The sequence below is a fragment of the Aethina tumida genome, chromosome 3 (assembly GCF_024364675.1).
Source record: "Aethina tumida isolate Nest 87 chromosome 3, icAetTumi1.1, whole genome shotgun sequence".
In the NCBI taxonomy this organism is placed as follows: domain Eukaryota; kingdom Metazoa; phylum Arthropoda; class Insecta; order Coleoptera; family Nitidulidae; genus Aethina; species Aethina tumida.
Genome location: NC_065437.1, coordinates 25,013,508 through 25,040,733, shown reverse-complemented (window position 1 = coordinate 25,040,733; position 27,226 = coordinate 25,013,508). Strand labels below are relative to the sequence as shown.

The window sequence follows — 27,226 nt, the reverse complement described above, 5'->3', positions numbered from 1 at the left end:
CGTTGACTACCGCACCCCTTTCAAGTCAATAGTTTAATATTATTTAAGAGGAATAAAAAAATTCGACGACAATAGTAAAAACTGAATAATGAATTGTGTAAATTAAATATTTTTGACAATTCTAAACGACAATAATACTTAAAACTTATGACTTTACTTAATAAAACATAAAATCTAATAAATGTTGTCTAATTTTCCTTCTCATTTATTAATCATCCAACATTTGTGCGCGTCGGCCATATTTATTTGGCTTTGTCGCTGAACTTGGCTTGTTCATTATGCACCCCGTTGAAATTCATGACATGAAGTTAATCAGTATAACTTTAAGGAAGATTTTCGTACAAAACATGCTGCTCATAGTTATTCACCCCCGGACTGATGTTTCATCTGCGCAAAACTAGTTCAAAGCAAAAGTTTCCCCAGAAAAATAGCTTGGTACGTTGTCAAAGAAACACGTGTTATAAACGAAAATGTATTACCATGAAAGTTTAGAGACAAAGTTTCGAGCTTTTATCGAATAACGTGGGCGCTCATATGCACTAGCGCATCCGCCATTTTTCTAAATTGTGGCCACTAACAATATTACGAGGCAAGCTAATTTATCTTCGAGGTTGTTTAAGACTTGAAACGCTGGTTAGTTGGTTAGTCTGGACCAGAAACGAACTTGTTGATTGCATATAGAAATCTCCGTCGATCTGTCCGCCGTAATTTTATCACTGGCATTCATCGGGAATATTAAAGAGATTTAGAAATAGACTCGGAATAGACATTTGCATTACTTATTCTTTTCAGCCCTCCATAATAATCTTGAATACTGATTTATGCAAATAGCGAGTAATGAAATGAATAAGTTATTGTGTTGGTAGATTATCTCACGATGGAACACAGTTTTATTAAATTTTAAATTTATAGTTTCGCGTCCGACGGCCTTACGCTTAAGAAGAATACTCGCTCCAGCTTGAATTTCCGACGGCATTCGTATGGCGTCGGCGTAATTTCTCAGTCTGAAGAGAAATCTTCCGGAGGGAGGCAATGAAGTCCCATTTACACGCAACGGCGACCACTTAATTCAATTAATACGTCAAATTTATTTAATTGGACCGAATGGACCCCCGAACGCGTCCTGAATTGATTTTTTAATTGTGTGTGCGGCGACGAGACCTGAATGCCAAATGAGCATCGCACGCCGGCCGGCCTTTTGCGGCCTCTTTTTTCCGACTGTTCGCTAATGGAGATCGTTTTTCTTCTTTTGCAGGGACCTTCAGAGGAATAACATTACCACGATCAACGAGCTAGACTTTCAGAACTTGGGAAAATTACGTATTTTGTGAGTAATTTTAATAATGAAATATGCATCGTACAAACAATGCACTTAATTTATAGGCAACTGACTGATAATAATATCCACACCATAGAAAAAGAAGCTTTCCGGGACCTGGTTAAGCTTGAGAGAATGTAAGTAGCACTCAATCATCTGGCAACAAACGGGGCTTTAAGAGAGAATCTATTCTTCTTTCTGAAAGTCACGCAATAAGCTTGAAGCAATCACTTAAACAGTACTGATTTTTTGTAGACGCCTCAATGGAAACAGTATACGGCATATTCCTGATAATTTGTTTTACTCGATGCCGAACTTGTTTCGTTTGTAAGTACTAGATGCAGATTAATCAGGTGTCATATTGGTGTCTTGGTGTTTCATCTATGTGCTTACAAAGCAAAATCCTAGACAAAGCAGCGTTCACAGTTTGCTCAATTTATTTAATGGATAAACTACATCTTATTATGAAGATAATTTGTATAACTTTGAACGTAATGGATTTTGTTTTCTCTATCCAGCAAACCCATTTCTTTGTTATTAACACTTCATTATTAGAATAGCTGATATAGGAGATACTAACATCTTACCATTTTAATTTTATGTTACATATATTATAGAAAATGTACCATACAGATCATATTTAGATAATAGATTTTTTTACTACATTAATTATTCCAGTGTATCTCGACAAATTACAGTGGTAAATCAAACTGTCTACACTAATTTGAAATACCTAATTAATACAAAATGTCTTTCAACCATTTTAAAACCACCTTTAAATGAATAACGAACGTAAAATATGGTAAACACCCTGTTAAATCTTTAAAACTCAGTTGATTTAATGTGACTAAAACGTGAAAAATCATCGCGTCACGTTAATTATCTAGGATTTATAAGCTACCTAATTAACAAGCGTCTGTCTAACTCATCTCCTGCATTCTTTCTACCTGTTAGATTTCTGGGCTTACATAGTTTCTATGTGAGTGACTCCGCTAATTTTTCTTATTTTCATGGTGGGATGTTTTTTTTTTTTCAGGGATCTCAGTCGAAATCAGATATCGGTTATCGGCAAAAAGACCTTCAGAGGACTTCAGTCAATTAAAAATTTGTAAGTTTGTTTTAATTGGGTTGTTTCGGAGGTATAAATGGACTTGTTTTATAGGCAACTGGACAACAATCAGATAACTTGCATTGATGACCAAGCTCTGCGGGGTTTAAAGGATTTAGAAATTGTGTAAGTACCATAAAATTATACATTGTATCTACATGAAGGTTTCTTGAAGTACATGTAAATAACTTGTTCAAAAGACCATTTTAATTTAATCTGAATTACAATAACTCAAATAACTACGATTATGTTCACGTTGGAAATTACATTATACGTTTATACGTATAAGCTTTATAGCTTGTTATATTGTTTACATAAATTTGTATACATATATTATTTCATTTTGTATATTAATTAAGTTATAAAATTTCAAATGTAAATGAGATGCTTATAACAAAAAATAATTCGACCAAACTCATAGACTTGAATTAACCAAAACAAATTTCTACAATAACATACGTTGAACGTATCCTGCAGCGCATGTTTAGTGGTCTTGTTGACAGTCGATCAAGATCCGAAATGAATTTCGCATCCGAGATAGTTTTGATTCATTTGCAACGAGATAAGCATAATTGCGTTTACGTTAGTCACCACCGTTGATTGGAACACGATGCCAACTATTCGCGCCGTTTTCAGGAATGCAATTCTCATTTTACGGTCAATCATCGGCCTCGATGAATTATCTATATTTGCCTATTAATAGAGAAGCGATATAGATTAATCTCGTATAAAACATCGGATTACCGAGGTACAAATTGAATCGTGTCATTGAAACATTTTATGGTGGCGGTTTCGCATAATAACATTTCGGTATTAATAATAAACTGATTAAACTATTGTGGTCCGATTCATTACAGGAACTGGTATTATTTTGATTTCGGAAATTTCGGGTCCTTTATGAATATTCATCGGTGTTATTTGTCAATGTGTAATTGGGAATAGTGTAGGGGGCAAATTACAAATGTTTTTGTGTTTTTCAGTATGCTGAATAATAACAACTTAACATGGCTCAGCAAGGATATGTTCAGCAACATGTTCAGGTTGAGGACTTTAAGGCTGAACGACAATCCCTTCCATTGTGATTGTCAGCTTTCTTGGCTCGCCAGATATTTGCGGCATTCTCAAAGACTTGCTCAATTCACCAAATGCTATTCACCAAGTCACCTCAAGGGACAAAACATCATTGATTTACAGGACCAGGATTTTAAATGTTCAGGTAATGAAAAATAACCAGCAGTTTAATTTCAAACAATCCAATTAGGGGAAAGCCCTTACTACTCTTATGCAACCCCTCTTACATAAAATTTAGAGTGGTAGTTGTTAAACAAGCTCTCACCCCTCAGGTAGCTCACAATATGCAAACCAGACGGAGGGCTGCGACCATTATATTTATTTTCGCATTTATTTTAGGTCTTGCAGAGCATTCAATCAGTGGAGAATGTGTGACAGAGCCTCCTTGCCCAAGCCAATGCAAATGCGCCGACGGCGTTGTGGATTGCCGCGAAAAAGGGCTAACAAAAGTACCGGAGCACTTACCTGACGGTACTGTTGAATTGTAAGTGTTCTTTTCTTAACTTATTATACATATAGTTTAATATACTTGACTGTCTTTTATTCTTGTTTAAATTTTTATTATTATCTAGACGACTGGAACAAAATGAAATTTTGGAAATTCCACCTAAAGCATTCGCTAATAACAAAAGGCTGCGGAGAATGTAAGAATTTAACTTAAATATTATTAAGGTACAAAATTTACGTGTAATATGTGTTTCAGTGACTTGAGTAACAACAAAATATCGAAAATTTCATCAGATGCGTTCATCGGATTAAAAGCTCTCACGTCATTGTACGTAGATAATAAAATATATAATATAAAATAATTAAATTTAATTATTTATTAGGGTTTTATACGGTAACAAAATAAAGGACTTGCCAGCTGGAGTTTTTCATGATCTAACAGCCCTTCAACTCCTACTGCTAAACGCTAACGAAATTTCCTGCATTCGAAAGGACACCTTCAAAAACCTTAACAATTTAAGCTTATTGTCGCTATACGATAACAACATCCAATCATTGGCAAATGGTAGTTTCGATTCCCTCCAAAGCATCCAAACACTGTAAGTAGTTTATAGACGTTTAGAATAAAATAAAACATAAATAAAATTATTTTTAGCCATTTAGCTAGAAATCCGTTTATATGCGACTGCAATCTGAAATGGTTGGCCGAATACCTTCATAAAAATCCCATCGAAACCTCCGGAGCAAGATGCGACACTCCAAAACGTATGCAAAAGAGACGGTTAGAGGCATTGAAAGATGAGAAATTCAAATGTAAGGGTAAGCACCTTCCACTTGATATATCATCAGTGGTAATGGTGTTCATTTAACATTCATTTATCATTTTATTACAAAAATTCATTCATTTGTATGTTTATCCATTGCATCTCATTCTCATACTCACTCACTAGTAATATTATTTGGGTGAAAAAATAGTAAGGATTATAATAACTTAATCAATTGATAATAATTGTTTAAAGGTCAAGAAGAATTCAGAACTAGGTATGCAGGAGATTGTCTAATTGATAATGCCTGTCCATCTGGGTGTTCTTGTGATGGTACTATTGTGGATTGCTCAGGAAGAGGCTTGAAAGAAATTCCAAGGGATATTCCTTTGTACACGACTGAATTGTAAGTGTTACGAACTATTTGGTGACAAAAATACAATGTTGTTTTTCAGATTATTGCATGACAACGAATTGGGTCGAATCAAATCAGATGGTTTATTTGGTAGATTACCCAATTTGATAAAACTCGATATGAGAAGAAATCAAATTACTGGAATTGAAGAAAACTCGTTTGAAGGCGCTACACAAATTGTAGAACTGTACGTATTATAGAATAATTTTTTAACATTCGTTAATTTGTTTCTTTTAGGCTCTTATCTGAGAATAAACTTTATGAAATCCATAATAAAATGTTCCTTGGGCTCCACAATTTAAAATCCTTGTCACTTAACAACAATGCTATAACTTGTGTCATGCCTGGTTCGTTTGATCACCTCACTTCCTTACAAACATTGTAAGAACATTGAAAAATATTTTGTTAACAAGTTCTAACAAGTCTTTTACAGGAATCTCATTCATAATTCTTTTATGTGTAACTGTCACCTGGCTTGGTTCTCTGATTGGTTAAAGAATAAGGGCTTAAGTGGATCCTCGCCAAAATGCTTTGGACCAGCTAGAGTAAAAGATGTGCTCATTCGAGAATTGCCCAAAAATGAATTCAAATGTCTTAGTTAGTATACGAATTTCCTTATAGAAACAAAATTAATCTGAATCATTTTAGATGATAATGATCAAGGATGTCTTGGAGAAAACTATTGTCCACCCATGTGCTCATGTACCGGAACAGTAGTAAGATGCTCCAGAGCAAACTTGACTGAAATTCCTAGAGGAATACCACCAGAAACATCTGAGTTGTATTTGGACTTTAACGACATCGACCGTATCCAAGCCGATAGAATAAGTCATCTTAAGTCATTAACAAGATTGTAAGTCATGTTTATTTATTATTTTCATGAAATTGTTATTGTTGATTTTAGGGATTTGAGTAATAATCACATTGGAATGCTGTCGAATAGTACCTTCTCAACATTGACAAAATTGAGTACTCTTATCATTAGTTACAACAGATTGCAGTGTATTCAGGTTGAATCTCTGTCAGGATTAAATGCTTTAAGAATATTGTAAGCAATAATTATTCAGTACATTTATAATAATTTTTTAATTCATTAAATTTTAGATCTCTACATGGAAACCAAATTTCTATGATACCAGAGGGTACTTTTGCTAGTTTAAAATCAATAAGTCACATGTAAGTAAATTTACTACGATTGCGCACTTACGTACAATTTAATATATATTTAATTTCTTCCAGTGCATTGGGTGCTAATCCTTTGTACTGCGATTGCTCACTGAGATGGTTATCTGATTGGGTCAAAATAGATTATGTAGAACCCGGTATTGCTCATTGTGCAGAACCCGCAAGTATGAAGGATAAGTCTATTTTGTCTACCCCATCAAACGCCTTCCAATGCAAAGGTATTATATCTAAGCATAAACAAAATTTTTATTAATTTTATATATTTTGTAGAAAAAGTAAGCAACGAAATACTTGCGAAATGTGATGCTTGCTACAAAGTCCCTTGCAAAAATGGAGGACAGTGTGTATCTCTGGCAGAAAGAGATTACATGTGTAAATGTGCGCCAGGTTATCACGGTAAAAATTGCGAATTTATGATCGACGCTTGTTACGGCAACCCATGTAGAAACCAAGGTGCTTGCAAAGTATTGGAAGAAGGCAGATTTAGTTGTGAATGTCAAGCAGGATTCACCGGTTTAAGATGCGAAACAAATATCGATGATTGTGAAAACAACAAGTGTCAGAACAACGCAACTTGCGTTGACTTAATTGATTCATATCAGTGCAAATGTCCGGCGGGATACATGGGGCAATTTTGCGAAACAAAAATTCCCTTTTGTACAGAACAGTATAATCCATGCAAAAACGACGCTACATGTGTGGATCACGATACTTATTACACTTGTGAATGCCTTCAAGGCTTTAAGGGCGAGAATTGTTCAATAAATATTGACGACTGTGAAAACAACATGTGCCAGAATGGCGCTACGTGCGTGGATGGAGTAAACGATTACAAATGCCAATGCGCCGGTGATTTCACCGGTAAATTTTGTGAAATAACACCTTCAGTGGCCATGATGTACCCCCAAACTTCGCCCTGTCAGCACCACGATTGCGTCCACGGTGTGTGTTTCCAACCTTCTGGCTCTAATGATTATCTGTGCAAATGTGCTCCTGGTTATTCTGGAAAGAGATGCGAATATTTAACGAGTGTCAGCTTTATTCATAACACCTCGTATGTGGAATTGGAACCGTTAAGGACGAAACCTGAAGCTAATGTCACCATAGTTTTTGCTACGACCCAAGAAAATGGGGTTCTTATGTATGATGGTCACCAGGAGCATTTAGCAGTTGAGCTTTTCAACGGTAGAATCAGAGTTAGTTATGATGTTGGAAATTATCCAGTGTCCACCATGTACAGGTACATTTATAATTTATAGTATATTTACAGTTCTGTTATTAACTTAATAATTTTCTGTTAGTTTTGAAATGGTAGCTGATGGACAATATCATATAGCCGAACTCATTGCGATTAAGAAGAACTTCACTTTGAGAGTAGACAGAGGATTGGCTAGATCTATCATCAACGATGGAAGCAAAGATTTCCTGCGATTGAATACACCCATGTATTTAGGAGGAATACCTCCAGAACCTGGTCAACAAGCCTTCTCTCAATGGCACCTCAGAAATCTTACAAGCTTTCATGGTAGATTTTCATCTTCATTCTCGAATTAAAAAATACAATGTTTTATTTTTAGGATGCATGAAAGAAGTGTGGATCAACCACAAACAGGTGGACTTTGGAAATGCGCAAACACAACAGAAGGTACAACCAGGATGTGGCATTGTAGAACAGGATAAAGATGAAGATGAACAACAGGAAGACGAAATGGACGGCATGATGATCGGTGAACCAGCAAGTCCTCCTGACCCATGCCTACGCAACCATTGCAAGCATGACAGCAAATGTGTGCCATCTCGCACCACCGAATACAACTATATTTGCAAGTGCAAGCCAGGATACAGGGGGAAGTACTGCGAGCAAGGTGAGGAAGAATGTAAGTATTTGGGGTAGGACTTCTAATTAATATTTTAGAATACTTGCTTTTGCTTAATAAGGTTCAGAGGCTTTCGGCGTTATTTAATTTTATAATCTGTAAGTAAGATCACTGTCTTGAAAATGTATACATATTCTCAAAGATATGATTATATGTAAAGCACAAATAGATTATATTATAGCCTCAAAATGTATTGCAATTTTAGCTCCTACCTGTCGAAAAGAACAAGTGAGGGAGTATTATTCCGAAAATGGATGCCGATCAAGGAAACCATTAAAAATGGCCAAATGTGTTGGAGGATGTGGAAGTTGCTGTCAAGCGAGAAAAAGTAAACGACGGAAGGTAATTTGTTCATTTTAATTTACACTTCGTAAAATGTAATTTTGGAAAATTCTAGGTGAGATTAATATGCACAGACGGAACTCGTTACACCAAGGACATTGATATTGTGCGTAAATGTGCTTGCACGAAGAAATGCTACTGACTGGAAGACGCCGCTAATCACAATTCTAACAACACTGAGCCCATCGCCGAACAAGACCATCAGCAAGAACAACTGGACACAGTGACTACTGAAGTGAATGACTCACAATATGCCCAAATCTTAGACTCAATACCCAATCACCCCCAGGCCTCTGCATATACTTTAAAGACGACCGAGGAAACTAGGCAAGAAACGAAATTTAAATTTTATTGAAACTCATATTCATTTGGATTTTTTAATTCAGGAAGGAACCGTACCAACTGACCTTCTACGTGGACAACGAGACTCCGAAAGCGAAGCACATGCAACTCACCGACATCGAACCAGAGACCAGGAAATATTACAAAAACAAAATGGAATCCTACTTCAGGAACATGCACGCACCGCATGATTCGTACTGCATACTGTCAGTGTTCCTGTACTTTATTACCATAACCGCTTTTGTCTATCTTGGAGCACTTTGGATCAAACATCGATTGTATATCCAATGCGAACAGCTGCAATGGTGGTAGGAGACTTTTTTGTATAGTGACAGAGTGATTATTATATTGAATTGTATAGATGACGAGATATATTTAAATTGTTTGCATATCTGATTCGTTCTCAGTACAGCATTGGACAAATGAAGATTGATGAAAATTTTATTGTATACTGGATTCGGAGTATAATGTTGGAAGAAGTAAAATAAATACATAGAAAAAGACAATAAGATCATTTTAAATTATCTACGCAACGAACGTCCATTAATTTCCTGTCAGATTTTTTCATATGTCCGGTGGTGTACCTTTATAATACGCTTGATTGAAAATAATATTTATACATAAATATTTATATATTTGTCAACTAATGTTGCATGTATTTTAGGTGATATAAAAGTTTAGTAATCACAGTAGCTTATCTCATTGTATCTCTATGCACATAACAGTATTATTTCAATATACCTATGTTTTCACCAATGAGTTACAAGGCTTCTATTGTATCATTTCATCGGAAAAATCAATTGAGCACGAAACGTATCATACAGTTAGTATAACTACTATTTTGACAAATAACACGGAACTGACTATATAATAATTAATATCGATAATAATATACCCCAACATGTTAGAATTGTGAATAGCGGCATGGCATTTGACTTACCAGGTTAACTTAGTATAGATATTTGTGTAAGACACATATGAATTTGTATGTTTACATAACATATTTAATTTATATATTATCTAAATAATACCAGGATTATTTAAGATGTGGCCTCCTCAATATTTATCTTGCCACTTTGAGGCTTTTCCAATGTATTATTTAATGTAGAGATTTTATACTGATTAAAAAACAGGGAGCTATCAATACTCAAAGTATTGAGGTGGTCTAATATAGGCTAAAGTACAAAAACTTGATTGTTTTGATGTCTTTTCAGACTGCTTTTTCACTGTTACATATCTCAACAAACCAAATAATTGTTAGACTTTAATGAACAGTAAATTTAATACACACATGCTTTTACTCAAAACATTATAATAGTTGTTTTGATTGTCAAAAAATCAAGTTTTTGCGTATATAATTTTATAAATGTATATATATTATATGGAAGACAATAGAATGCATTTGGCTATACTTTGGGCGACATTCTTATCCTAATTTTACAATTGTTACCATTTTCTCACAATTCAATTGTCTTTCATGTTCATTTTAATTCATGTTTCTTACGCTCTGCTCAGACTATTAGCAACATATTTCTGATTCTTAAATTATTTGAAAGATATAATTATATTATGTGAGTGTAAGGATAACTTTAAAGATTGTATATTATATATTTAATTTTAAGATTAGATTCTCCTATTGTAATTAAATTCTCCATTTTCCCCTCACGAAACTTGCATAAAAACCCGATAAAATATACATACACCAAATTTTTTATCACAAATTGTATTAATTTATGCCTAATGATTGTAATTTATATCCAAACTTGTGTATAAAATATATTAAATTTATCGTATTTGAGTTTCTTTTAACCTTTCAACCAAAATTTCAATTATTTATCATTAGAGGAAGATATTCTACAAATATTTTATGATTGTATATTTATCTAAAGTGAATAGTTCAGTGAAGATTATAACCACTTTTATATATATAGTGAAAAAAGCAGTAAAACTGATTGGCTAAATTTTCAAATTTCGTAACACATAATGTGGTCCAAAAATAATGGGTCGATGTTCACGTATCTTTTCCGCATTTTAATTAAATTTAATTACACATGCATTAATTAACAATATTTAAGTCGCAATTCGGAAAATTAATTAAAATTATAAATAAGAAAATTCGTAATCACTCCCACTGCTCACTCCCTTGGATGTGTGCAAAGTGGGTTGCCGAACTTTAAATAATAAAAGTCATATTTTTAATTGTGCTTTGAAACTCATTTCCTTATACAAATTAACATTGCTCAACAAATTTATTAATAGGTAATATGTAGTATATGTTCAAAGGAGGTCGTTGACAAAGTTAATTATAGTAACATGCATAATAATTTGCACAATGCTTACAATAGATTTTTTAAATTCTACACCAATAATTGCATAAAATACATTTTAAAATAATTCTTTCCTGTGACAGCTTTTCAAAACAAATTACAAAACCTAATTAGAAAGTAAAATATATATTAATTAAAAAAAATGAGCTGTATAGTAATCTAGATCTATACTATAAAATTATATTAATCCTCTATTATTTAATGGCGGTATTCAATATATATAGATTAAATATTTTATTATAAAGGAGTTTATCCAATTGGATTTTGCAAAAATTATCTATCGTCAATGAATCTGCAACCAACTTCGCACGTGTTTCGCAGAAGAAATGTCAAATCTTTATTTTCATAAAAAGAACATATAAAATAAAATTTGAAAAAGCCTGTCCGTCGGTTGTCTGTGATTGTGTTGCTTTTTAATTTTTGTCGGCTTTTCGGTGTATGCTTTTTTGTGTAGTGTCAATGTAATGTAATCATGTAAATGGTGATTTATTTTAAACTTTTGATAATATATATTATTTGACCGTTTTTAATTGTTTTTAAAATGGGACAAACCACAAGCGGATTACCAAGTGAGTATGTGCATGTTATTCATGTCATAAATGCTAAATAAAACAATCCGAGGCGCACGAATTTTAAGGTTATGATTTTTAAATAACAATAATTCATTTCAGTTTGATAAACTTTGTTTTGTGATATGGGTTTCAATTAAACAGAAAGCGTGGATAAAGTAAAGGTTAAAGTTGAAGATTGATACCTTCAATAAGTATTATATATTTATGGGTATGATTGTCTGTTTAATTTATTTAATTAATTATATAATAATGTTTTTTCTTTTATATTACATGTAGTTTTGTAACAGCAATCACTTGGGGCTACATATATATTTGTTAAAGCATATATCGCATCGTTTTATGTACTTTCCAATTCAAAATAATTTAACATTCAGTGCAGAGGCGAATTTGCGTAATTTTTAGATAAATATGCTTTTTTGGCGGTTACTGTGAATATGAAAACTATGGTAAAACATTATAGTTACTTTTTATGATCTTTACATATAAATGTGACTGTAATATAGTTGATGTCTGTTGTTGAAAGCAAATAAAACCGCAAAAAATGATTAAATCAATACATAATTTTAAAAAATTACAATAAGAATCCTATTTGAACATTCATCATATATAACCTCGCAAATATGATGATGTGATCAAACTTCCTTTGAAAACTATATTATATTTTATTAAATCATCGCATGTCAGTAATTTTGGATAATAAATAATAAAATGAAAGAAACAGAAATATCGCTTTGTATTTCTAAATTGAGTTTCTTTGTGAATAATTTATTTTTAAATGGATATTTTTGGATTTTCCACATGATTTCGTTTTTAACATTAAATTAAGAGTTATCTCCCAATTGAATAATTGTTAACATTTTATGCTATAATATGACAGATGCAATTAAATTTGGAATGAAATTTTAAAATTGTACTAATTTATATAGAGTCCATTTAAAATTGAAATATGACTGCAACTTTCTATTTATAATTCTGTTTTAATGATTAATTGCTCAAAAATAAAATAATACAGGGCACTGTGTGTTTTTATATCACCCAATAGAGGTCTAGTGTAATAATTTTAGGACAAAAAAATTCTTATTATTAATTTATTTTTAGAAAATATTTAAGCACTTAATTGAATTTTTTATTGTCTGGGATAGACAGAAGTTACTAAAGAAATAGCACAAACTTTAAAATTAAACATTTTGTAAGATAATAGGATTTAATTGAGTCCAGTCAGTATACAAAATATATTTCAATATTATATACTTTTTTCCTCACATCTTAAAAACTACGAATACTTTAAACGCATTATTTTGATTTGATTGATCAAAGAAATACCACATTCAAAGTTTTGTGGTACTTTTTAACAAAATTCTTAATAGTCAGATTTTATTTTTAGTAGGATTTTATTATTTTATTGAATAACTCAATTTCAGAGAGAAGAAAGAAACATACTACTCCAGAGAAATGGGGAATAATAATTAACATGAAAAATCAGGGTCTGAATATTTGTTGACGTTACTAATAACATATGATACTCTCTGAAAATTGTTGTTATTAATAAACATGAAAACACACTCATTTGAAAATACAATAAAAAATACTTCTTGAGAAAAAAACAACTCCTTATATTGACAAACAAACTGGAAGAATCAGTAAGTAAAGTCCTTTCTTGTCTTTTAGGCAAACAAAAAATGAATTAATTGATAATATCAGTGTGTCTAGTAGAACATTTAAACGTCGATAGAATGAACAAAACTAGCAAGGATGTATTTCAGCTCAGAAACCATTGCATAAAAATATATTAATTATCCTCCAGAATATTGGCGAGAAATAATTTGGAGCGATAAAACCAAGTTCGATGGAATAGGTTCAGATGGTAAACAATTTGTTTGTGTTCGTCCAATTAAAAGTGTGGACCCTAGATACACCAGAAAAACATTGAAACATGGTGGAGGAAACAATATGGTTTGGGGTTCCTTTTCTTGGCATGGGATAGTCCCATTATAGAAAATTATTCGTAACATCGACGTTTCATGTATGGATACCTCGTGGGAGTTGTATTAGAACCATTTGCCAGCAAAATATTAACAATACTTTTAAGTTATGTATAAATTATTTAATAAATATATATTCTTTTAAATGTGTGCTATATCTATGACGAGCGACATTTTGCTTTTATTTCTTTAAGATTTAATTTAAGTAGAAATTGTTTTGATTTAGGTATTAAATGAACAATTATAGAAAGAATGTAGTGTAGTTATTTTAAATAATATGAAAAGTATTTGCATTTAATTAAAAGGGGTAGATTTCCTAATTAACATTAAATAGTAATGTATGCTATTTCCCTCTATATTCAAAAATATCCAGTACATCAAAGTGGCCCTGGCAAGCAGACATTTCGTATACAAAATAATCAAAATGTTTTGACTTTTGGTGCCGTGGTCGAGTACAACAGTTTACGCGAACTCCCACACCGTGGCCCGTAGTCACCATTATATGAATTAAAGGCAGGGTCCAGAGGTTGCGGCCGCTCTTACAGCGACGACCTTTGGCCCATCAGTCGCCCGCAGTGTGAATTGGATAATGGAACTCGCTCATTCAATCGGGACGGTTCTCTACGTGTCCAATGCACTTAATTAAGTTAATTGGCCGGAACCGGAGGTTAAAGTTGAAAAAAACGTTGTTAACGCCATCCGTGAACGTGCAGATTAACCCAATCTTCAGGGACGCAGTTGTTGAGACAACTTTAGTCGGTGTCCGTGACTCTTTACAATTTCCAAATTTAATATGTATTTATGTATTCTTAGGCTTACTTGAACTTTTAATTTAAAATTTCCTATTGCAAATGAATTTGTAAATCTAATAAAATGTGATTAATGTATTTTTGTCTTTGAAACAATGCCATCGATTATCACCGGATCGTGACCTGAGTTAACAAATCATCGAAACCCAGTTCCGCAATGTTTTTCCCACACCTATACTTGACCGAATATCACAACAAAGAAAAATGTCCGATTAAACGGCCTTAATAAAACCAATAAAAAAGGCATATAATAACAGTCGAGAGAAACATTTGTTAAGCGGGACTCTCGTTAGCGGCGCTCGCATTTCACAATTACAACGAAAATTCTAATGGGAGACTCCGGTCACGTCTCTCAGTCCGGCTAATTTGGAAGGCAGAGTCGGCGGCTTGATCATGTGAAAACCTCGATTTCGTCGTGTCCACGACTCCATCGAGATAATGACCGGACCGCTGGAACTGTTACGTACCAGTTCATTATTCGATGCCGATTTAATTGTGATTTGCGCTTAATTTTACCATTCATTTCTCCATTGTGTTGATGACACTAACACTCGAATTATATTTACCGTTTGATAAATGTTTTGTTACTGCGAAATGGCAAATTTTGCCAAAGAAAATTACATTTTACAATTTAAATATTAGGAATGACAAGCTGAAATTTAATATTTCACAAAATAATATTGATCTACTATTGCTATTAAGCATATATTTTTATTCTTTAAAACATTACGTATATTTTACCTTATAACTTGATTAGCATTCAGAACTGACCAGATTAAAACTGCCGATGAGATATTACACTAAATATTTACATTTGGGGGTGTCTATCCGTATCATAAGATGTAGACAAAATAATTTACATAGAAGAAGTTCCACCAAAAAATCCTTCATTCATAGACTGGTCTAAATAAATTTCTGATGAAAGTTAATTTAATTTATTTTCATCAGATGGAATTCTATGGATTAGACGTCCAATCAACAAAATGTTTCACCCTAAGTACACCAAGGGAACAATTAAGCATGGGGGTGTTAATAATGGTTCATTAGTAAAAATAAATGGAATAATGGATAGGTTTCAAAATTTACACACCTTACCAATTATATGCTGGCGTAAGCTGAGGAAAATATACCTTTGTCGTGGATTTTCCAGCATGACAATTATCCGAAGCATATAGCCAAAGTTGTAAAAGACTTTTTTGCTTCTAATAATGTAAATCTTATAAAGTGGCCAGCCCAAAATCCTGTTCTAAACTTCATATAAAATCTATAGGACATGATAAATCTTAAAATGAGGAAAGCTCACTTAGGGAAATTTCAAAACTTAAATGAATTGTTTGAAGCTATTAATATTATTTGAAATTATGTTTCTAAGCAAGAGACCTTGTTTCTTCCGTGAAAAGGAGATGTCCACAGACTAATTTCAGCAAGTCTACTTTCCTCCAGGTTAATTTAATTTCAGTTGACGATAAGATTGGATTATTTTTTGATATTTGAATTATCCAGTTATCTATTTTTTATCAACTCAGGTAAATTTTTTGTAGCTGCTACTTGGCCAAATCCTCTAACTTCTTTAATAATACGAGTAACGATTGACTAAAAATTAATAATTTTGTCCATTGAAGAATAAAAATGTTAGCAATTTTTTAAAGAATGAAATTAGATTGATCAGTTGCATAGAAGATCTAACAATAGTAGAGAAAACAATAAACGTTATAGGTACTGGTATCCAATTCAAGTACTTCAGCTGATATTTTCAATAACAAAAGTAAGACAACAGATTAAAATATTGTTTGTTGATGATGTGTATTTGTAAGTAATAATAGCCAATTAAACTAATACACTTGTTTAATCGACATCCGGAAGAGCCCGTGTTCAGTTTCCTCTTGGGCAAGGCAATAATTACGCCGAAGTCCCCGACCAGTGATCACGGCGTATACGAAATTAAAAACCATGAAACTCACAACCAGTGCACCACTCCGCGAACTGAGACCTTATTAAAAAGTCCGGTAATTACGACGTGGAAATCCGTCCGGTCTCCGGTAGCCAACCACCTACTACGGCACAGGAAACTGGGCAATTTACATCCAGAAAAAATAAGGCGGCAACGCAACAATCGAGATACAGAAAGACGGGAACTATCAGACCGTGGATTTAGGCGGAATAATGAATGGAGTGGTTCTTATGAATGAACCAGGGCCGTTCTAATGAACGAGATTTCACTCGGATATTATTTCGTTTTGAACATTAAATATTGTAATGGTTTTGGAGTGGGCACATTATCTTGAGAAATAGAGGAAAAAATTATTATAAAATGGAAAATAATGTGCAATTTCTGTATTACTTTACATTCAAGTTAATACTTTTATATCTATAGTCAAGAGTATATTAAAATTTTAATTTAGACCTCATATCTTATTTTTTACGACGACATTATTCAGACGTCTTCAATACGTGAACTTTAATATATTCGGAGGGTTAAAAAAAATTTGAAAGTTTAGATTTCGGGGTCAAAAATTTAAATACAAAGACCGATATAAAGTTTTTATGCCGGCTAAAATTCACTCGACGTCCCAAAACGGCCCATTCAGTAAAGTTTTACCGTTCTTGGGGTAATCTTATTATGCAATTTCTTGGCTAACGCCTTCCATTCCAACACGAACTCTGGGACTACAAGATTAAACCTAAACTTGTTCCTCAACTGGCAAACTACAATACAATGAAATCTTGGCACTATTGATTGCATGAAGATTTGTCTGAAACTTCTAAAATGAAATTCCTTTATATCAGCAGTGCAACACTTCTACTTACTTTGTTTACATCTTTAGTTTGTATAATATAATATATCTATTTTTTGCCACAGGCAACATAAAAAGTTATTATGCCTGAGAGTATTCTTAAATTGATCTTCTATAGCCTTTAAATTTAAAGCTCGTATACTTAAACATTTTGTTTCAATATAAGAATGTTAATAGAAGTGAATAAATGAAGTTAAAAGGTCGATTGTTATAATAATAATAATAATTTACTCATTAGTGATACTTCATAAAGTTTAATCATCTTAGTACTTAATACATTTGCCTATCTTCATCTTATACCTGAATTTTTAAATTCAAACCACCAATAAAAGTGTGTTTATGTTACATTACCTTGGCTTTTGCCTCCAATTTTGTATTCACTTAACTGACTCTTAACCAATGAACAGTTGCCTAGCTGTGTTTTGTGTTCATTTCGACATACTTCAGAAACTATTAAGGACAACAATTAGCCATCACTGAAATTAAAAGGCGTAAACTAAGTTCCGGTGTGCATACATCTTTCACTCAAGAGTCTACAATGTCATTTCTAAAATAAAAGTATCTTTTATGTTAATTTAAATATAATCTTCTTAACTGTAAAATCAAATTTGATATCACATTTATAGTATGTTTCAATCCAGTTTTGTAATCCAATACTTATCCGAAATCCAATATAGTCTTGTCCTAAGTGAATCACTACCAAAACAAACATCCCGAAACTTCCTCATTTAGCTTTAACTAAGTCAGGAACAAAGATGAGGTTAATGAACGGTTCCGTGTGCATCTGGTCGAATTAAGAACCCTCCAGTAGATTTGCACGTGCCCGTTTACAACATCAATAATTCACGGGGCTTAACGTCAGGAATGCCAGAAATGGGGAATTTAAATTGTCCAAAATTAAGTAAATTTGAGTAAATCTTAGGGGGTCTCGTTTAAAGATTTATCGAAATAGAAATAGATTTCTTAAGGATTTAAGTGCTGGGGGGTACCGTACCAACAAGCTGATGACTGGGGATATGTTTCTAAAATTAGTAATTAGACTTCATAGCTGTAAAATACAGTTAACTTAGATTATTTATAGGTACAATTGTATGTTTGCCAAAGCGAAATGTTATTGTTAATGAAATTATCAAGTATCATGATGGCTGGTACAAATAATAATTTTTGGAGGTCACTAGTGTTTATACGAATATTACAATGCCAATTAGAAGCAATTAGCAGTGTGCTCGTGGTTTTGACTATTTAAAAGCTTTTTATTTATGAAGTGATTCGACAAAATTAAACATAATTATTATAGGCATTTAATGGTACGTTGCTAATTCAATTTATTGGTTACAAAGTATTTATTTAGCAATAAACTTTAAGTATTATTGTTTACAATATTTTAATTTTGAATTAAAAATATCGAGATAATGTCCCAGATGATTAATTTTACTTCTTGCTAGTACGTCTGAAGAATCACATGTTTATTGTTCATATGGAAAATTATTATGGAACCATCAGTAAATAATTGAAAAAGTAACAAATTTGACTTGCTTTATATTAAAAAAATCATCTTGAAATTAATCGTTAGTTGAGACTTGATTAAAAATCTACTGGCCATTCACCACCTGACAGCCATTACACAGTCAATACAATAAGCACATAATAGAATTAATTACATAAAACACGGGCCATTATTTAAATAAACAGAAACACTTAAACCACAAAGGTCTCGTACAAACCTTTGACTCGTAATCCCATCGCCCAGAAGGCCAATTGTTTTGTCCTTTTGAAGACAATCGCATGTTACTGCTTGTACATCCATTGTTGGCTTGTGCTTCGCGTAGGTCCGCGCTTATTGTCTGGAAGAGAAAATGGGTGGTGTAATGATAACGTGCTCCAAGACGATCGTTTCTTTTACCATAATGGGGGACCTGCAAAGAGTACCGACACACATGGTTCAGTCTGTCAATAGGCGGATGCGGTCTCACAAGGAGCACGCGTCAGGCGTGTGCCGCTGAACGTTTAACGTTTTGAATATTTTTAAAGAAAATTACTAGGTGGTACCGGAGGACAATAAATTCGGGGAATATGTTGTTTCTAATAAGACACTTACATATCACTATAATAAACACACCATTGTGTTACTGAAGGTTTAATTTTGGCTAGAAAGTCTGAACAGGTGTTTGACATAACATTTCTTTAGCGCCTTATTGTTTTACTTAATTCATTTGCACTTTATCCGCTATTGAATCGTCCAATAAAACCAGTAGTCCACAAGTTACCTTGCATCTGGACTCATAAAAAAGATAACAACCAGAGAAACCAGCACGGACGATAATTCCAAAATGGTTGTTTACTCTTTCCTGCCACATTTCCAGTGATTTTATTACGGCAAACCGTCCGAGGCGGTTATTGCGTGAAAAAGAAAACTAATGTGCATCTCATCTCGAAATAAATGATCGCAACGTTCGATGAACTCGACCAGTAAAAATAACACCACTCCGAAAGAATATCCATTTGACCACCTATCCTATAAATAAGCCATGAAACTATCCATCCGGGCATTTTATTTTATTTGCTTGCACTAAATTGGTGCACAATACCTCTTGACTAATTCGAAACGGGGAATTGGCTCGAGTTATTTCCGAGTACAATTGAGCCCTGTCGTCATGTGCTCCACTAATGGACGTCTTGACTGACGGTCGCAACAATTGCATGGTAATCTATGTCTAACACAACGTGGCCACAACTTGTAACAAATTAAATAATGGCCTCCACCCATCATAATTTCCTTCAATCATCGGAACCGACGGCGGGCAACATGTTTGTTGCTGGGGTGTGTAGACAAAACAATCAGCATGTGTGTTGAAATGCGTGCGTTGACCGGTGCAAAAGGTCTCGCCCTGCGTCCGGAGGGTTGGTCTGATCTCGCATATCTGAACATAACGGGATCCATCGCCGTTTGCAGACTGTGACGGCTTTTGGCTTGGGGTCGCGTGGCCGACGACCGCCTCGGACAGCTGGCACGTGTGCAGAAGGTGGCATCCCGATTTCGCACCCCAGACGCAACACGGATACAATTACTTTTATTTGCAGGGGCGGCCTCCAAACTTTCAATTCTTTAAGACGACAATCATCAACGAGAATCTATTCTCCTCAATTTTTATTTTATTTATAACCTTACCAAGTTTTATACTAGATAACATTATGGCGACACAGAATAATATAAATTAAAAATGACGTTTTAACATTCACAGTCAGTTAGTTTTGACCTCCTTACTGATACAAGAGGAAAGAAAATGAATGATAAATTTAAAACAAACAGAAAACTAGTAAAGATCTGATAAATCCAAAGGCTCATCACTTTTTCCCAAAATTTAATTAAACCAAAAAAGTTCAAATAATAAGTCGGCTTTAGTCTCTTTGATCATCCAACGGTGTAAAAATGTGGTACAAAGATGGAACGAGAAAAGATTTGAAAAACGAGAGATAACTCCGGTGTGGCACAAATTGTTGAGTACGTCTCTGCGGTGAAGACGCGTGTTGCACCCGGAATATGATACCCGACTTCGCTTCCGAACTTCCGTTTTTCATCTGCAAACAGCGAGACAGACGATAGGGCCAGGCAAACAGACGAACCACTTATTTAAACCGTGAAGTGGATGACAATTCTTTTAATTTCGGTCCCGTTTCGCCACAAGAACGCATCCGCCATGGAAAAGGGGGAGACTGCAGCTGGTGCATTTATAATATGTTCGAATTGTAACACACTCGCTCTTCCTTGTTATACTTTCTCTTATTATTTAATAAATCAGCTGCCGTTTTACCAAAATCCACCCTCATCTAACCGAAACGTTGATGAAATCGTATGCTGGTTATACAGAAATTGATATTTTCGCCTTATTAAGTGGCATATGGCTTGATCTTAGACCACATGTCAATCAATTTTCTTCTTCCGTTCTTCTAGCAACTGTTTGTACTTAGTTTAATATGATTTGAGTCATTTAAAGTTGTTTATCAATTTATACCGCTAGTAAATTGTCGTTTAATGTCGTATATTACTTGATCATTATAGTTTTAATTATATATGAAGCAATTACAGAACTATAATATTAAATTACCATTTAACTCTGGACTTACTAGTCGATAGTTTGAATAATTCAGTTACCAATCGATAAACTTTTAATTGTGGTAAAATCTATTTTTACCCATTAGAACTACAGTGGTGGTTATTACTATGGCAACTTTTTGAATGTTAAATATTTTAGTCACAACTCTCTCTTTTTTTTAAAGAATAAAATTATTATTGAACATTTGCATAGTACACACAACAATAACAGAGAGAACGTTAACGGTACTGGCATTCAATTCGAGTAGTTCAGCTTATTTTTTTAATATATTTTAATCAGTTGCTGTAATTATGGCCCCTACTGTACGGTATTGACCACAATATGTGCGAAACTATCGTACTATTTTAATATTTTTGCTACGACAATTTCCCCACAGATTCTCAATAGTGTTAAGGTCGAGACTTTGTACTGGCCACTTCATTACTTCGACCTTTTCCTCTAACAACCAATCCTTAATCAATTTTGAGGATTCATTATGCCCCTCTACATACAGAATTGGACCAACTTTGTACGAAGAAAAACACCATACAATCACAGATCGTCCTCAATGTTTAACAGTTGGCTTTATGTATTTTTTATTCAATCGTCCGAAAGTCGAATATGAACAATACCATCACTGTTAAACAGGTTAAACTTGGATTCGTCACTCCAAACAATCATTTTCCAGTCGTTCCCTATCGACCTAATGTACTCTTGAGCAAATTTTAGACTGGCTGCGATGTTCTTTCATAGAAGTGGTTTCTTTGCTGGCATACAACTTTTTAAGCCAGAATCCAACAACCTTCGATGTATAGTCTCAGTAGAAATTCCAGATGGCCCAGATTGGTTCATAACAGCGGAAATTTGGTCAGATGATAAGAACGGGTCGGTCTCAGCAATACGGACATTTTTTTTTTATCCTGACTTCACTACTTGCTTAACACCTCTTTTATAAAAATCTATTGTTTTGTTATGCAACTCCAAACCAATAAATTTGCTTTTATTCATTTTAATGACGTTATTAACATATTCAGGCCTATAAATGAACGTAGAAAACACTTATTTCGACACTATTTTTTTTTAAAAAATCCAATTATTGACCAAATAAAAAATTATATTTCAGAACATTAATAATATTGATGTTACCGTACAAAATTTTCAAAATATAGAAAATTAAGGAATTCCAGGTATTATGGCCAATACTGTATATTTTTCCAAAATAGAATATAGTAATAGTAATACGAAATAAAAAAGAAAATGTGACGCAAAATTAATTTAAAAAGTTTTATAATCAAAATTACATAAACATCAATTAGTAAAAGTTTAATTATATACCAATAAATTTGTTCACGAAATTTATTATTGGCAATAAATATTACATCAAGGTGTTTTAAATAATTACATTCATACATTTTATTATTATTTATATAACTTAACTAACCATGTTAATTATAGTTTGAATTAAGTTTTTAAATAAAAAAATATGCCAAAGGAAATTATTGACAAAGTAAAATAATTCTTGTAACCTGAAAATGTGATTATATTTAAAAAATCACCTACAAATAGTGGAAGTAGTAAGATACAAAAATTTTTACGAAAGATTATTTTTCATACACAATCACTTAATGGTTTCTTAAACATTTGAATGCGTCAATACGTGAATATAAACTGGAACATTTCAACGAGTATATTGAAACAATTCGGCTATGAAAAACAAGCAAACCAACTTAGTTACTACATCCATGTGCGGCCCATTTCCAATTCACGAATGCAATGCATATGATAATAAATCATCTGCATGCAAGTATCCAAATACCATCTGCTTTCGTCAAAACAATATTATTGACCCCAAAAATATCTGCACATTGCACATGTCCATCCGTCGTTGCATCGGCGAGAGAAAGGGGGAAAAATGTATGCGTGTGTGTCGGCGTTCACAATTCAATGGCATCGGAATCTAAATACGCAGACGAGGGGGAAGTTTCTGTCCGAAATTTTAAAATTCCATTGTTCTCGCCACGGGGATTTATAGCACGGATGTGCGGTGAGGCATTGAAAAGCAAAAAGGGGAAAACGTATGAAATTAATGCAGACGTATTATGTTTATGCAGCGCACGTGCTGAAGGCCAATTGTTGTTGCTGTTAAAATACATGCATGTGTGGCAGGCTAAAATTTTGGCATTGTCGAAATACTGCTCCTATATCCCATCCTATCATTATTTGTTATTTTTAATTTAAATAACACATTATTATTATGGATTTCAGGAACCTGATACCACCAAAGGCTGTAAACTTAACTGCTAGTTGAATATTATTGCTTAACGAGTACTGAGTTTTATAAACTGTGCTTGAGAAGAATTTTCCAGTCACTACATCTTGAAAAATTTGGAACTTACAACTTATTTATTGGCATTTAAATGATAAAAAATCAATTTTTAGAAACTGTATTTGAGGAACATTTAAATATCTTGAAAATGTGGAACTTACAACTTGATCCTTTGAGTGTCGTAAAGTAAAAATGCATGAATGTGTGGCAGAACAAAATTTTGACATTAGTCGTCCTTTTAATTTGTTATTTTGAAATTAAATGACAGATTGATGCAGATTTCAGAAACATAATACCATAAGAAACTATAATCTTAACTGCTAGTTGAATATTAATGGTTAGCAAACTAAATGAGATGATTAGCTCATTTATTGGTATTTGAACAAGCAAAATTAATCTTGATCCTTGGAATATCTTACAATGAAAATACATTAAGTAAAATTTATCATATTATAAATTTACTGGTTCTATTTATTTAATGATTTTACACTTATAAAAGGGATTCATATAGATTTCAAAAACACGATACCATCAGAAACTGTAAACCTAACTACCAGTTGAATATCAGTGTTTAGCAGCCTGCACTTTTACAAACTCCATTTAAAGAGTGATTTCATGTTGTTAGACCTCTAAAATGTGGCATTTACAATTTGATCCGCACATTTATCGGCATTTAAACGAATAAAATTGATCTTGATCCTTTGAATGTCCGTCATAATTGGCATCGATACGTCTGCAAAGCGATTGTCGAACCCTGATGGATGCATTTAGTACGGAACCTGTTGAACGGGCAACATTGTGCATATTGTATACATTCAAGCTTTCCGGGCGAGTGGCCATTCGAAACGCCAGGAGGGCAGTTGATCCCATTATAATAGCCTCCGCTTCGGCACCTGGTGTGATCACACGCGCCAGTCCACTGAATTCCCTAAACCCTCTTCTTACAATTTGTACTTTGGTTTTGGTATAAAAAATACTGTTTCGTTCAACCGAGTACATCCTTAGTCAAAACAAACAATGCCCCAAAGATATTATTTTCAATAAACAGTTGGGTACTACTAAGAAATTAGTACTAAAATACTGTTAAAAATTCAGTAATCTGAACAACATTTCTCAATTACAACATGACGATGAAATTCAGCGATTACATGGGCAGTACATCCACATTTTATATCAAGTATGACGAAACGTTCTGCTAATTATACACGATACGACTGGAACATCGTAAGACCAAAAAAAAACGGATCATATTTAAGAATTCCCATCAATCTTCCGCGAAGATCCATGGGAAAATCGAACAGTTTATTGAAGTGATCACGACGTAATTAATAGTCTCCTGTTTCTTTTTTAAATGCCAGTGCAGTGAAAATAAATCACTGTTTGCACAAAGGAAACAACTGGCCGACTGTTATACAGGACGACTAAATGTTCTATGGTAAATTACTCGGTTTATTGCAGTTAATAACAATTAAATGCGTAACATGGAATGGCATTTTTAGTAGACACTTCAAGTAAAACCATTTGCTTTCGAAATGGTCATTCTTCCATTCGTTGATTACGTTAGAACCAGGTGGATTTAGCCAATTTACTCCAAGAATTTACAATTGATGGTTATCTTAATCGGGGCCGAATGAATTTGTGCAATCTTGTAGAACTGTGACTTAAATACTGAATTTTATACCGTTCATGTTTGTGTTAAAATATTTTAATGTAAATTGTAGATAAGAGAGTCTTTTCTATTTTATGGTAAAGACAAAGTTCGGTCCACTTCCGGAGAAGCCGGAAATATTCACTATGAGTCCGTCTGATAGTAAAATTACATACATTTATGTAATTAAAAAACATATTCTTAAAATAAATACAACCGTTAATTTAAATAAATACCTATTAATTTCAATAATTAATATTTTAGTGTTTGAAACTATTTTTGCTTAATTACTGAAGTAATATTGTTTAATTAAAACCATTAGTTTGTTTGTATCTGTTCAGCTCAATGGTTAAGTTGCGATTCATCTGTCTTATAGATAAATTTATTATTGCCTTTTAATAACTGAAGTACACCTGCATGTCCACTCATTTTAACAACTTATCCTTATTTTTATTGCATAACTCAAAATTAATTAAAAATTAATGTTATAAAGCATAATGTCTAGTTTTACAGGAAAAAAAAGCTGGCAACTGATAATAAGTTAACAACAGGAAGCAAATTAACTACTTTTAGTTTCTCTAGAAAAATTTATTATCTTGATCAAGATTATTACCCCCATACTTAATAAAGGAAGCATTTATTTGATTCGCCGCACTGGCACACATTAATAACCCCACTTTCTATTTTAATTTTAATCATCAGGGTAAGAAACTTGACTATTGATAATTAAGGGGTGAATAGTCTAGCAGATGTTCTACCGTACATCAACTTTTGTTCTTCAACACTTAAATAATTAACTTGATACTGATGAAAAATGACTGAGGTGCATGTGTGCAAAAATATTAAAAGGAACTCATGACCTCTTCATTGATTAAAAGGGTTTAACAGATGGTCATTTCGAAATTCAACAAAAGGACGTAAATTGAAAGTTATATTTGCATCGGAACTGAAATCCAGGTGACAAAAATGAATTTCATATTGAAAAGGAGGAAAACAATGTACGATGCACACATACCCATGCATTGTGCATACCTGGAGGGGTTCAACATATAGGGGTGAAGTGGCTTTTATTCCAGATGAATATTAAGCTGCAATGGGAGCACCATTGGCGTACTCAATGTATTTTCAACCTATTTCGTTTGTAATTTTAATTCTGCAGTTTAATATTTTAGTTTTATAAGTTCAATTCTAAAATAATAGATCTATTATTTGTTAATAGATTTTATTAAAATGTAATTTAGAATTACATATTTATAGTTTTAATAGTGATTTAATAGCTATTTTAGATAATGTACATTAGTTAATGTTAATGTAGGTACATGCCTATAAAATATAATAAATAATATTCTGCACAAATCTCAAAAACATAAATTATTATTCAAACATTTATATACCCATTTAAAATGTACTTAAACATTAAATTTATTATTGGAAACTAAATTAAAATTAATGTCAAGTTAATTTTTACTTATTGCTTACTAAAGTTAAGATTTAGTAGCATTTTTTAAACTAAAATATAATAAATAATATTCTGCATAAATCTCAAAAACATAAATTATTATTCAAACATTTATATACCTATTTAAAATGTATTTAAACATTAAATTTATTATTGGAAACTAAAATAAAATTAATGTAAACTTAATTATTACTTATTGTTTGCTACTTAAGATTTAGTAACAATTTTTAAACTAAAATATAATAAATAATATTCTGCATAAATCTCAAAAACATAAATTATTATTCAAACATTTATATACCTATTTAAAAAGTATTTAAACATTAAATTTATTATTGGGAACTA

General features: G+C 32.8%; 2 protein-coding genes and 1 long non-coding RNA gene across 9 annotated transcripts in view; all 3 read left to right on the top strand.

Moving 5' to 3' along the window:
- LOC109593953 (protein slit) overlaps positions 1 to 8,721 on the top strand; it is a 248,789-nt gene extending 240,068 nt beyond the window's left edge. Inside the window, exons 3-26 of one of the 6 annotated variants that reach the window (XM_049964414.1) lie at positions 1,256 to 1,327; positions 1,384 to 1,455; positions 1,574 to 1,645; positions 2,355 to 2,426; positions 2,481 to 2,552; positions 3,407 to 3,642; positions 3,837 to 3,981; positions 4,070 to 4,141; positions 4,201 to 4,272; positions 4,328 to 4,543; positions 4,600 to 4,757; positions 4,964 to 5,114; positions 5,164 to 5,310; positions 5,361 to 5,504; positions 5,557 to 5,720; positions 5,772 to 5,976; positions 6,028 to 6,171; positions 6,228 to 6,299; positions 6,363 to 6,526; positions 6,579 to 7,548; positions 7,610 to 7,833; positions 7,886 to 8,185; positions 8,391 to 8,527; positions 8,583 to 8,721. In XM_049964414.1, coding sequence (XP_049820371.1) covers positions 1,256 to 1,327; positions 1,384 to 1,455; positions 1,574 to 1,645; positions 2,355 to 2,426; positions 2,481 to 2,552; positions 3,407 to 3,642; positions 3,837 to 3,981; positions 4,070 to 4,141; positions 4,201 to 4,272; positions 4,328 to 4,543; positions 4,600 to 4,757; positions 4,964 to 5,114; positions 5,164 to 5,310; positions 5,361 to 5,504; positions 5,557 to 5,720; positions 5,772 to 5,976; positions 6,028 to 6,171; positions 6,228 to 6,299; positions 6,363 to 6,526; positions 6,579 to 7,548; positions 7,610 to 7,833; positions 7,886 to 8,185; positions 8,391 to 8,527; positions 8,583 to 8,669 — 4,168 coding nt within the window. In that variant the 3' untranslated portion in view covers positions 8,670 to 8,721. Of the gene's footprint in view, positions 1 to 1,255; positions 1,328 to 1,383; positions 1,456 to 1,573; positions 1,646 to 2,354; positions 2,427 to 2,480; positions 2,553 to 3,406; positions 3,643 to 3,836; positions 3,982 to 4,069; positions 4,142 to 4,200; positions 4,273 to 4,327; positions 4,544 to 4,599; positions 4,764 to 4,963; positions 5,115 to 5,163; positions 5,311 to 5,360; positions 5,505 to 5,556; positions 5,721 to 5,771; positions 5,977 to 6,027; positions 6,172 to 6,227; positions 6,300 to 6,362; positions 6,527 to 6,578; positions 7,549 to 7,609; positions 7,834 to 7,885; positions 8,186 to 8,390; positions 8,528 to 8,582 lie in introns of all 6 variants that reach the window. The other 5 variants (XM_049964415.1, XM_049964413.1, XM_049964418.1 and 2 more) reach the window with 5 other exon arrangements.
- A 2,847-nt stretch (positions 8,722 to 11,568) lies between these two features.
- The window catches only part of LOC109593998 (protein neuralized), a 62,990-nt gene continuing 47,332 nt past the window's right edge, over positions 11,569 to 27,226 (top strand). The window contains exon 1 of the mRNA XM_020009161.2: positions 11,569 to 11,765. Within this exon, the coding sequence (XP_019864720.1) occupies positions 11,738 to 11,765 (28 nt within the window). The 5' untranslated portion in view covers positions 11,569 to 11,737. The remainder of the gene's footprint in view (positions 11,766 to 27,226) is intronic.
- On the top strand, positions 11,918 to 13,896 carry LOC126264842 (uncharacterized). 2 transcript variants are annotated; one of them, XR_007547458.1, is made up of 3 exons: positions 11,918 to 11,976; positions 13,190 to 13,408; positions 13,532 to 13,896. It is a non-coding gene; the product is annotated as an uncharacterized LOC126264842 (long non-coding RNA). The 2 variants fall into 2 exon arrangements; XR_007547457.1 differs by lacking the exon at positions 11,918 to 11,976 and adding an exon at positions 13,025 to 13,134.